The 13013-nt window shown below is 39.6% G+C and overlaps 1 protein-coding gene across 2 annotated transcripts in view; it reads right to left on the reverse strand.

Annotated features, from left to right (window-relative positions):
• Positions 1–13013, reverse strand: part of Spta1 (spectrin alpha, erythrocytic 1) — a 72714-nt gene that overhangs the window by 38012 nt on the left and 21689 nt on the right. For both annotated transcript variants that reach the window (XM_059280309.1, XM_059280311.1), the window contains exons 18-24: positions 11940–12062; positions 9180–9397; positions 8101–8193; positions 5138–5275; positions 2666–2817; positions 1265–1451; positions 311–412 (exon numbers count right to left, since the gene is read on the reverse strand). In XM_059280309.1, coding sequence (XP_059136292.1) covers positions 311–412; positions 1265–1451; positions 2666–2817; positions 5138–5275; positions 8101–8193; positions 9180–9397; positions 11940–12062 — 1013 coding nt within the window. The remainder of the gene's footprint in view (positions 1–310; positions 413–1264; positions 1452–2665; positions 2818–5137; positions 5276–8100; positions 8194–9179; positions 9398–11939; positions 12063–13013) is intronic.

Here is a 13013-nt window from a genome sequence, read left to right on the forward strand (position 1 = left end):
AACACTGCCTCTTGAATCTAAATATGAATTTATTGTCTCAGAATTTTTGTTCTTCACACTCCAAAAAATTATGTGCAAGAACACAGAAGATATTTGAAAAATGTCACTAAGTAAATCTGCTTTATTAAAGTTCTCTGAACCAATAAAATTGGCTGGACTATTTGGTCTGCTCTCCTTACAACCAGTTTCACACTGCCTTTCCATTCTGGTCTTTGGAATACGAAGCTAAATCAACCAATGAGGACTCATTGAGATGAGGACTCCAGAGCCCAGCTGGCATTGAGGAGGGATGGAGGGAGCCTGTGATTACCTGCCGTATGTGAGCGCCTTCTGGTGTTAGGAGATCTTCAAATAGCAGTTCATCAGCCACTTTGTTGATATCGTTGAGCCGAGGTTCATTGCTCTTCAGATCCTGGGTAAGAAAATTTATCCAAAGCACTATAAATCTTATTCCTAGACCTTCCATACATGCCTGCCACCTGGGCCCACATTTACTTAAATGTTACTAAAGCAAATGGCTAATATCATTTGTGATATACATGCTGCTCTCTCATTTGCCACTGCACTGTGCCCTTAAACACCCTGATACTCAACAGCCATCCAAAATTTGCCAGAACCACCATTTTTTTAGTCTGAAGTGTATCTATTTATCTTAAATTCCTTAAATAATTTTCCATGTATTTATTTATATTATCAAAACATTCTATACCTCAGGTATATGTCTATATGCCAATATATATGTATATCGCCACATGGAGAATAGCAAAAGAAAAGACAGGATGAAGCACATTTATTCTTTGTTCTATTTGAGATAATAAAATAAATATGAGTGAGGAAAAATTGATGAAAGAGTTCTCAGGAGGTAAATAGTAATTTTCTGACTGTGAAATCAGGTCATTTCTCTTTCCATCTCAACTGATGCTTCATATTTGGAGTCCACATGAGTCCTGTGACACCCCATCTCAGTTTGGGATTCAGCAGTACAGTGTGTCATAGGGCAAATTTTGAAGAATCACAGCAGTGGCGGGTGTGTGTGTGTGTGTGTGTGTGTGTGTGTGTCCCTCAACTCCCTAGCAGATTTTCAGAGAGCCAGGCACTGAAGTTGAAAAGTTAAATTGTCTAGTTTCAGATATCCTTGCTTTCTAGTTATTAATAACCATTGAGGGTATTAACCTGTGGAGGTCTCAAAAACTGTGGAGAATTTTTAACAAATACGAAACAAACACCTCCAAAAAAGACGTTTAAGCAAAGTCCCCTCGCTTACCCGCTGAAATTCATCAAACTTCTTCTGCAGCTCCCAGACATCATCCAGTTCCACCCCGGTATTCTCTGCCTTTTTCTCTTGGATCCACTCCAGCATGTCTCCCGCCTCATAGGCCAGCAGAAACTCATTGTAACGTTGCAGCAGGCGACGCCTTTGCTCTTCTGCTCGGTCCAGGAGGGAATGGTAACTGAGTGGAGGAATTGAGGAGGTGGGAAAGTAATGGGTTGAAAAACAGAGAAAGCATAAAAAAATTAGAGCCTGGGTGAGAAAACTAGAGGAAGAAATGGAGGGAAAGGAAAAGAAGAGTAAATTAAAATAAGATCAGTAAAAAAAAAAGAGAAATAAAATGGGAATAAAACAGACATGAAGAGCAGAGGGGTGAAGAGTATTAATTACATTTAAAAACTGAAGTGTCTCCTGTACCCAGGACTTAGGGAACATCCTAGAAGAGATGGCAGAAAGATCGTAAGAGCCAGAGGATCAGGAAGGCTTCTCTGAGACTATATCTTCTAGAAATAGCTTTCTAAACAAGACCTGAACATTACCATTAGACATGCTAACTCTGAAGGGAAAACATCTCATGCAGTCATACCCTTAGACAAAGAACTACAGCAACTCATGACAGCTGAGAGAAGAAGAATTAGCCTCTCCCAGGGATAAGTCTCCTCATTGACTATCCAATAGGAAATGATCAGCCATGAAATCATATAAACCCAGCAAAAATATATTTAGCAGGTTTTATTTACATGTTTGCCCATCTATCATCTGTGTATCTATAATCAAAGAAAAATAGGCCATCAACTTGAGGGATGGTAGGAGGACATGGAGAAGTTGGAGGAGGTAGAGGGGAAAGGGAAAGAAATTATGTATCAATATTTTAATTAAGAACCTTTAAAGTGGACTGGAGAGATGGCTCAGAGGTTAAGGACACTGACTGCTCTTTCAGAGGTCCTGAGTTCAGTTCCCAGCAACCACATGGTGGCTCACAACCATCTGTAATGAGATCTGGTGCCCTCTTCTGGCATGCAGTCATACATGCTGTATATATAATAAATAAATCTTTAAAAAAAAGAACCTTTAAAGTATCAATGGGTGAAAAAAGTGTCTTTTGAGAAATTTTACATGCCAGCTAGATAGGAAAGAGTGTACAACATTCTTATGAATGTCTAGAGACTTAGAAGGAAGCTGGCCAATGAGTTGGAAGACATGGCTTCAGAAAGTGTCTGACACTGAGACAATTAATGCTCCTGGAATTTCCTTTCTTCATATACAAACTAAACTGTGTGAAGGTTAATACTTACGAATTTACATCTCGGAACTGAAAGAGACAGGGCCATGGGAGGAAAAAGCAGGTCCTTTCATGTCCCAATCCCCATCAAAGCCTCCATTCTGTGAACTTACAGGCTCTCTATCTGCTGCTGGCGCTGGGGAATATTGATTGGCTCTTCTCGTCGTCGCTGTGGGAATCCAGGTAGCTCATCGTGGGCCAGTTTCCTGACGTGGTTCGCTGGCACAAAGCCCTGGTGATCATCAGCTTCAACCTTCCACCAGTCCTAAAGGGAGGACAGATTCACACTCCTTCCTTAATCCTTCAAAAACTCACAAACCATAGAGTCTTCAGCTCTCACAACAGACCCCAGGAACAGGAACAGCTGGCGGATGAGGGCTAAGAATCACTCATGGATGGCACATAATTTCTATGCATTATAGAAAAAGTGGAAGAGGAATTGCAAGAATTTGTAGAGGTCAGCCCATGAAATCAATGAATGTAGTATCTGATGTCAGATGGGCATGGTGCTCGAAAGCCAGCAAGGGGCTGCTTTGCTGCTCAGGAATCAGCTTGCCTTCTTGGGGGTGGGATCTATGTTTGATAGCAGTGTGTGACAACTGATTCCTCACATCCCACTTCCAAGGCACTATGTAGGGCCCTGGCTCCCCATATTGAGTAAACGGTTGCCTGCTTGCCGACCTTGACCAGATGTCCTCCCTATGATGATTCCCTGCCGGTTTCCTTCTTTCTGAATGCTCACCGGAGGTTCTTTGTTTGTGTACCCTGCATTTGATGTAAACAGCTTAGATGCAAGAATGTAGAACATTGGGTAGCGAACTTCTGCCCTCCGGGGATCCTCCATTGTGCTGTAAGCCTGTATTTAAGGTTTCCTCCCTCCTTCAATAAACGGCATTCGGCATTCTGCTGTGGCGAATGACTCGCTGTTTCTTGTTTTTACTTTTTAATCCACAGCCCCTCACTCGGACATGGTAAACGGGTGGCGGTAGCACGGGCATTACCGCAACAGCACTAAACTGTATTAATTTCATTGAAATTCATTAATGCAAATTCTTATAGTACTAGCACACTAACCACTTCAGTTTCTTAAAGAAAAAGCTGTGAAATGTGACCCGGCAAAGAAGAAGCAGGACTACTTAGATTTTCTGATAAGAAAACATCTTGACTTTCTGAAGCATTCACTTACCTTCAATAATAGTAACAAAAATCAAAATTCTTCTCTTTTCTTATTAATATCTTTAGGAGAGTAGTGATGCACTAAAATATTTTTATAAGGAACATATACTATAAAATTCCATTCATTGTTTTAACACTGGCTTTATAAGCATATAGGAATTCAAGTCACTGGAAGATAAACTTTCCTTCCTTCCTTCTTTCTTTCTTTTTTCTTTCTTTCTTTCTCTCATTCCTTTTCTTCCTTCCTTCTTTCCTTCCTTCCCTTCTCCTTCCTTCTTAAATAAGGTATATCTCTACACTGCTTAGGCTAACCTCAAACTTTTGTGTTCAAGAGATTCTTCTGCCTCAGCCTTCCAAGTGCCTGGGAGCAAGGTACATATTGTTTTTCACCAGGCTTCTCCTAACCCTAAAGATGTTGTTTTACTCACTAAGAATCCTGTCACAGAAGAGGAACAAGCAAGGATATGAGAAGAAAAGGACAATTTAGTCCTGTATATACAAAAAACAATTATATGGTTGCTCAACCCTTATATATCTTCAAGCTAACTCCATAAGTTTTTTTTGCTTCATTGTTTTAATGCTAAAATTAATTAGAACTCAAAAAAAAAAACCCCAAAAGTATATCTATCTATCTATCTATCTATCTTTCTCTCTTGCACAATACTTTGAGAAAAATATTACTTAAACTATAAGAGAAAAAGGATTAATTGTTGAATGTTAAAACACCTATCTGAGCCTTTAATCCCAGCACTTGGGAAGCAGAGGCAGGTGACAGGTTCACAATACACCCCCACGGTTGGGTGTGTTTGCATATGCCCCGCAGACACTTCCGCCTAGCCAGTTCCAGGTCAGGATAGCCATTTCCGGGTCAGGGCATCTCGCGTGACCAGGATCCGTGACGTTGCATGGCTACGTAAGCGCGCAGCGTAGCCATGTGATCTGCGTAGGCATGGAACGGTTACATCGACCTGTGTACGCATGTAGCATGTATGCCACTCAGCCTTTAAAAGCCGGCGCCATGTTCCCGGTTCTTCTTCTTCTCCACACACGTGTCTCTTCCACAGGCCTGGGCACTCTCTGTCCCTTTCATCTTAATAAAACTCTTACTAGCTGATTCTGTCGTGTTTCGTGACATTCCCTTTCAGGTTAAGAGCACAGCGCTGAAAAATAACTAACAGCAGGTGGATCTCTGTGAGTTTGAGGCCATCCTGGTCTCCAGAGCGAGTTCCAGGACAGCTAAGACTACAAGAGAAACCCTGTCTTGATAAAAGAAAACAAAACAACCCCCCTCAAGAAACCCAAACAAACAAACAAACAAACAAAAAACAAACCCCAACTATCTAGTGGAATCAGGAAGGAGCTGTGGAAGAGCCATGTTGCAGATGGTAAGAAATTTTAAGAAAAATTACCTTGTTGATAGAACTGAGCAGAGTTAAGACGTCGCCCTTCTTCATGCTGACCTCTCTGTGGCTGCGGGCCACAAAGTCAAATTCAGCTATGATCCTAGCTTCTCTACCAGCCTCATCCACTGGTGCTGCCTGCTGTTGCTGGAGAAAAACAAACAAAGGAGATGTCAGTTGCACAGTGGAAGTCTTTCCCTGTGTACCTCACCAATGGTGGGCAGTTTCCAGCATCTCCCAGGAGAGAGTAGCTGGAGTTCTGATGTGGCTGCTGGGTCTGACAGTGGTCATCATCAGGGATGCTGCACCATGAAGCACCTATTAGAAAGCCTGAAGGCTGGAAAATATGAACACAATCAACAGTAGGTAGGCATTCTTTTCTAAGCACTGAATGTGCTAGTGGGAAGGGCAATATGCTACTGTTCTTTAGTGCGAAGGGCAATATACTTCTCTGTGCAGATTCAAAAGGACCACATACATCCATATTTCAGAAACCTGAGAACACAATAGACTGTGTTGAGCCACAGGAATATGAAATAAAAGTCAAGCTGTATATTATAAGTTATACCTTGACCAGACCAAGGGTCAGTTGAGTGGGAAGCCAATTAGCAGGGAATATTGGTGTTACGCAGCTTAATATTCAGTTGTGCCTTGCTATGAATTCCTTGTGCTCATAATTCTTCTAAAATGTGTATGTGTGTGTGAACCTCCATTTCAAAGTATCTGGATAGTCACATAGACAGAACCTTTTGCCTCTGAGCTCCAGGCCTCTCTTTAGCATTTGTTTTGGGTATCTGCCTTTTGCAAATACCATCCCTGAGCTACTTCCTAAGATAGAGTCAACCCCAAACAAAGCCTTAAAAAACAAGCAAGGAACAGATAGCTACCAGGCCATCTGCTAGACGCCTGAACACCCAACCCAAACCCCCCCCCCCCCCCCCCCCCCCGCCCTGAACTAAGGTAAAGCATCCTTTTACCTGTCTCACAGGCCTAGTGCCTGCCCTCTAGACGAACAGGCTTTGTTTCTTGTGTAAATCAAGGCCTCCCCCTCTTTCTCCCCGCCCCAGAGAACGTCTTAGATCAAAGGGGTTTCCTCTCAGTAGGCATTTCAAGCTGTGATGCAGATTAACTAGCTATCAGTACTCTTCCCCTGCCCTGTCAGGAAACTGGAAGCAGAGGAAAAAAGTGACAGTTTTAACTTTTAGTGACCTGCAGACTTTCCCTACCCTGTCACCTGTAAGTCTACAGTTGAACACATTTATGATAGACTTGTAATGCCGTCACCTAACCACAGTAAGGATATATTTCTAGCACATAAATTCCTCTTCTGATTTATTCTAACTGCTAACTGACTCCACTCTTATGTCTCCCCTTTTAGGTTGCAAATAAAATTGCCAGGAAGCCTCTGGCAGAGACCCCTACAATCTTGTGTTGCATGCAAAACATGAGGTGTTGCTGCTTGGGATAGGATATAGACCAGTCCCAGGAGAAGGAGGGTGAAATTAAGAGAATTGGAACTGAGGGACTTAAGAGAATGGAGACAGTTGAACTGGTGACTGAATGATGGTGACTGACAAATGAAATGGACAAAAGAACTTTGTGCAACTGGGTTCATTCCTGTGCCGACGGTAGCATCTCTCCTGGGCCCCTGGAATTGTATAATATTAAGGCTGGACCCTTAAATATCATACAAAAATAGACTCTCTCTCTGTAATCACTTTCTCCTTTCCCTGGGTCTTCACTGTCAGATTTTCCCACCTGCTTGGTCTTTAATTCATTTTGTTAAGGAATTGTGAAATTTCTGCTTTAGAGATTGACAACCTACAGCACAGAAAAAGCAACAGAATTTGAAAAAGTGTGAACATAGCATATTACTTAAAAATCTCTCTTTCTCTTTAAAGAAATCCCTCTGTTCCAGGATAAGCTTTCTGTTTTAATTTCTGTTGAGTGCTGTGGTCTCCTAAGCATGCTCCCTTCAGGTTGCTGTTGAAGGTGAGTCTGCCATAATGGGTTCTCTGACTTAATGCCCCTCACCTGTTGCATTTGCTCTTGACACGTGATGCATCAATCTGTCTGTCTGTGTCCAGGCATCTACTGGGTACAGCCTGGTTCAAGCAGGAGTGCTTTGAACCTGTGTTGACTTGCTGTGCTCAGTGTGTGTCTAGTCTGAGTGTGTGAACTCTCAATCTCTCCTTTCTCTCTCTCTCTCTCTCTCTCTCTCTCTCTCTCTCTCTCTCTCTCTCTCTCTCCTTTCCTTTTGCCCTTATAAGAAATACGCTGTTTTATCATTTACTTAATTCCAAGTTTATCACTCTGGAATACCCCTTTCATCCCACTTCTCAGCATCCCAACACTCTCAGCTAACCATGTTTCTGACTGCCCAGATACACTTGATTGGTCTGTGTCTTGGTGTATCTATTCTCATAGATTATGGGCTATAAAAGAGCCTTTCCATATCTGGAATATAAAAATGTTTCTCTTTCCTGGCACTCACGTTCCATGTGAACAGACGGTTCTTTTCTACTGTGGTCCCATTTTTGTTTTCTGCTTATACATAGACTTTAAAACTATTTCTAGCCATTAACAAACTAATTTGTGATATGATTATTTCAATCAAAACCTGAATCTCTATATTTCAAAAGTCTTATGTTCAAACAAAAACTAAGTCACAAAGCAAGGAGAATAAGGGAATAAAAATGAAAGGTATGGAGAGAAGAGATAAAAAGGAGCAAAAGAGAAAGCCAGAATGTACGTTACCAAACCTAATGCTTATTGAAAATTTCTTTTGGCACACATCTTTGTAGATGCTACTAAGAGGTTAGAATTCTTAGCTAAAATCATTACAGAACTAGTATTTTCTTTGTAATTCTTCTCTGGTTTGTTGAAAGTGGGGAAAAAGATGAGTCAGCAACAGAATTCTGTTCCATCTATAGTGAGGGGTGTGATTACTGTCAGAACCCAGCACTTCTCACCTGGCAGGCTTCTGCCTGATCCCTCAAAGCCTTTATGCTGTTCCCAAATGCATTGAGATCCACCAGGAAGGCCTCGTGCTTCTTGAGAAGGGCCTGGATTTATTGATGGAAAGATAATTAGAGCAAATATCAGAGAAACAGCAAGAATGCCAGGGAGGTGTTTCAGTGACTATTACTAATGGATTATGTGATTGGGTTAAATCAGTTACTTCTGTAATAGAAAATTCCTTTTCATATCACATTTGCAAGCAAAACTCAAGGAAATTTCAGTAAACAAATGAATAACAATTTCAATGTATTTGCTCAAATCAAAATTAACTAAGATTTACACAAACTGTAACCAAGACATATCACAGCTGTGAGAGGGTGTGACTGTAAACAATACTATGGATAATGTTGCTTTGTAGGATTCATATCAGAAAAACTTAAAACACACACTATTTCTAAAGCTAATTAAATTTACTTTATAGATATGATGCTTTCCATATGACACTGAACATAGCAGTGGATGTAAGAGTGATTGAAAGTAATTATGATCCTTAAGGTTCCTCCTGTCCCAAAATGTCTGTCTTATTTCTCTTCAATAAAAGAGTTAAGGTTCCCATTTTTTTAAACATTTATTTATTTATTATGTATACAGTGAGTGTTCAGCCTGCAGGCCAGAAGAGGGCACCAGACCTCATTGTAGATGGTTGTGAGCCACCATCTCACAATGCTGGGATTTGAACTCAGGACCTCTGGAAGAACAGCCAGTGCTCTTAACGTCTAAGGTTCCCATTTTAAAGGTATAGTTAGCCTATAGAAGTGACTCTGGGTGACTCTGAGAAGTTCAGAATAGGACTGAGACAGATATAAATCTTTGATCACAGACTTTGGATTTAAGTATTCTTTATAGGACCTATGGAATTCTGTGAGATTAGAAAAAAATGTCATGTCCCTTTGGGGTCTCTATTAACTTTGGGTATATTGTAGCAGATCAAGGCAAACAGAAAAAAAATCACTGCTGAAACGAGATAATCTAGCATTTGATGGAATTTGGTGACTATTCACTGGACCATGGTCATTCCACCCCATCTTACCCCAGCTGCTTCTTCATCAGCTCCATAGTTTTTATTGTCTACGATTGGTTCTTTCTCTTTAATCCATGCTTCTGCTTCATGCAGATCTGCCAGGTACTGTTGGAGTTGGACACTGGCCTTGAGATCATTCTCCCGTCTAATAGCTCGAGCATGGAGAGACTCCATATTTTTGTTCAAGCTCTCAACCCTAGATGCTATGTCTTCCGCAGCAAAGTGTCCTGTGGAGTAGGTATAGGCACAGTGAGTATGACCCTGGTTCATAGCTGTTGGGTTCTAATCCTCATCAAACCATGGAGAAAAACAAGAGGCAAGAAGATGATGCTAAATTTAGTAAGGCTTACAATAGAATTCCTGGGAGTTGGAATGTCTTAAGTGAGATTAAGCAGCAATAGGTGGGCGATAGATGTATATATGTGATAGAAAGTGAGTTGGTTTAAGCTAAGAAATACATACACAAAAATAAGACACCCATGAGTGCTATAAGGCTCAGAGGATGAAAACCATTTGTTCTCTAGATTCAGCAGAAGGACTAGCAGATCTCCATTTTGCCTTAAAAGTACAAAACTGGTCAATATGGAAAGTATAATGATTTTCAGAGCATTACTAAAAGGAAAGGAAAAGGAAAAGATGAGACATGCTCTCATGATGCTATAGCTTATGTCCTGGATAGTTTGGAGGTTCTATGCCAGGAAACTAACCCAAGCTAAATCCAAGTTAATGAGATAGAGAATGGGAAATTCAAGAACTAGAACTTGTGAGACAGAGAACACAAGAGACGGGGTCTTCACAGAGGAGGAGCTTCAAAGATGTTCAGTGAGGTCCCTTAGGATGTCTGCCTAATGAGTCATTTGTATACATGCAAAGAGAAGATGAGAAGTGGTGTGAAGGCAGCCGTCATACAGTCCTTAGGACTCATCTAAATCTGCAGGTAGGTAAACTACAACCCAATGAACTGAAAGGATACCATTAACGCAAAGTAGGGTCATTAGAAAGGTATGTTAGTACTAGACTTATCTCTAAAGTAGTCCAATGGTACAGTCTGTCTGAAGAATCACAATGAAGATCCAAGAAGCCCTATGGCTGTTATACCGAAGAAACAAATATGAATGATAAAGAGGAAAGGTTCAGTAGCTTGGAAACGAAGATTCATGGCAGACAGTGTACAACATCAGACTTCAAATCAGAAACCGCAGCCCTGAGGGCAACATACTTGCATCTTTAAGGCCTAAGGAAGCTACTTTGACACGCAATGAAAATACATTTGAAAAAAAAATGAATGTAAAATAAATGAAGACTTTCGTATGAACAGAAGCAAAGGGACTTATGGTTAGCTGATCACACTACAAGGTCCTCCAGAAGTTCAAGTAGGAGGAAAGCAGTGCAGATGGTAAGCTCAATGAGCACAAAGGAGCAAGGAAAAGCAGAAGAGGTAAACATATGGAGAGAAATTTCTTATTTATCAGTATTATTCAAAGCTAATTGAAAATTAAAGTCAAAATAATGTTAAAGCATCGAAAGATTTATAAGGTAACAAAATTAAAATGTGTAACAGCAGGAAAAAGATGAAAATGGAAGAGTGCACTAGAAGATGTTTCATTACACATGAAATGCTATATTATTTAAGGTTAAATTGTTATAAATTAAAATATGTATTTTAGATCCTAGAATAATCGCTCCCAATGTTTTGCTCTCAGAATACCTATAAAAACTTAAAACAATGTGGAGTACCCCTATTAAGCTGCCACACATATGATTATATTTATCAATAGCTACCATATAAGAAGTTAAACATGAAATTTTGAGGTAAAAACTAACTAAAAGACAAACCAAATGATCACATTAAAAAACATTGAGTAGATTCAGAAAAAAGGAATATTTCTGGGAACAAAGATGGATATTTCATCTTGTAGAAATTACAAGTGATCAGAAAGACAAATACCTCAGCTGTATTTGCATATAATAATAAACTTCCAAAACATTATAAAATAAGAACTGATGAGCACATAATAAGAAATAGAAAAATATCAGCATCTATAGTCAGAGATTTAGAGAATCAAAAAGTTATGTGCTATGGCAAGATAGAATTATAAAACAAACAAATGGTTAAACAACAACAACAACAAAGGTAAATAAATTTCATTGGTTTGAGTAACTGAGTTCAGAACTCAAAATTTCTCAGCAAACTCTATTTCAACCTACACTTTTAAAAACTAGATACTAATAATTGATTAGTTAACAGGAGGATTGTAACCTGGGTTGCTTGTCCATACCTGGCATATGATGCTCAAATCTGAACATTCTATTTAGAGAGTAGAGCTTTCTAAGTATGGATGACAAGCATGTGAATAGTCACTAAAGTTTTATAAAATAAAAAATTTAAGGGAATGATGAAGCAAAGCTTTTAGATATTTGGAAGGCCTTACATAGAAAAAAATCTCGTGTTTTACAAGGCTTTGAAACTTAGATTTGAATTTTGCAACTTCTCCAAAGAAGCATATTGATAATTTAGACTAAAATTGATTTATATTAATGAATTTAGATATGCAATAAATAATCCTCAAAAGTGTTTGAACATCTTCTACAGAAGGATTATAAAAACACAATGAATACTGCTCTATCAGAAATACTCAAAGGGAATTTTTTTATTAAATTGGAAAGTGATGCCATCTATTTTGAAACTCACTTTAAGTACTAAGATTATCTAAATTTCTTCCCCAAGGTCTGTCATGGTGAGGTTTTGGGCAAATCAATCACACATACCTTCCTCTATCATTTTGTTTCCCCTCTCTGTTATTACTCGAATGCGTGGCTCATGGCTGGCAATGTCTGCCAAGATGACTTCATGTCTGTTGAGAAGATTCTTGGCAGCAACCAAGTCCTTGCCTATGGAGAAAAAGAATTCAAGGTTTGATATTATCCATGTGAATAGGACTTGCTTATAAAACATGCTTCACCTGCTGCCCAATATTAATACCACACAAATATGACCACTGAGAATTTCATCTATCTTCACCTTCCCTGCTTCCTCAGCATACTTAACCCCTCTAATTTCCAGACTTTCTTCCCTGTACCTGGCATTACAGTATGTTGTGGAATATTATTTTAAGATGTGTTACATTTGTTTATGCTGTGGAACATTTGTTTAATGATGCAAAGATGTGTTGCATTGTTTTATGTTGCATTTGTTTAACTCTGTGAAGCTGTTACTTTGCCTGTCTAAAACACCCGATTGGTCTCATAAAGAGCTGAACAGCTAATAGCTAGACAGGAGAAAGGATATTCGGGGCTGGCAGGTAGAGAGAATAAATAGAAGGATAATCTGGAAGGAAAAAAAGAAGGAATGAGAAAAGGAGGAGGAGGACATAGGGGCTAGCCACCCAGCTATACAGCAAGCCATGGAGTAAGAAATAATGAAAGGTATACAGAAATAGAGAAAGGTAAAAGCCCAAAGGCAAAAGGTAGACAGGCTAATTTAAGAAAAGCTGGTAAGAAACAAGCCAAGCTAAGGCTGGGCATTTATAATTAAGAATAAGCCACTGTGTGTATTTATTTGGGAGCTAGGTGGTGGACCCCTCAAAAGAACAAAGAGCCAAAAGAGTAAAAAGAGTAAAAAACCCAACAACAATATCTCTCCAGACACTCTCATGCTGCTTCAACAAGAATCAGGATTTTTTTTATGAACTTTTTGCAGATTTATCCCTCTGTGGCCTTTCATAGATACTCCCAGTACATCTGCGTAAAGTTGTGCAATATTTGTGTGTGCTTTTCCTGAACATCAAGGCAACTATCCTGGAAGTCACACTTATTAATTAATAAGTTCTAAAGTGTAAGACA

Source organism: Peromyscus eremicus, chromosome 15, assembly GCF_949786415.1.
Source record: "Peromyscus eremicus chromosome 15, PerEre_H2_v1, whole genome shotgun sequence".
NCBI classification, from domain to species: Eukaryota; Metazoa; Chordata; class Mammalia; order Rodentia; family Cricetidae; genus Peromyscus; species Peromyscus eremicus.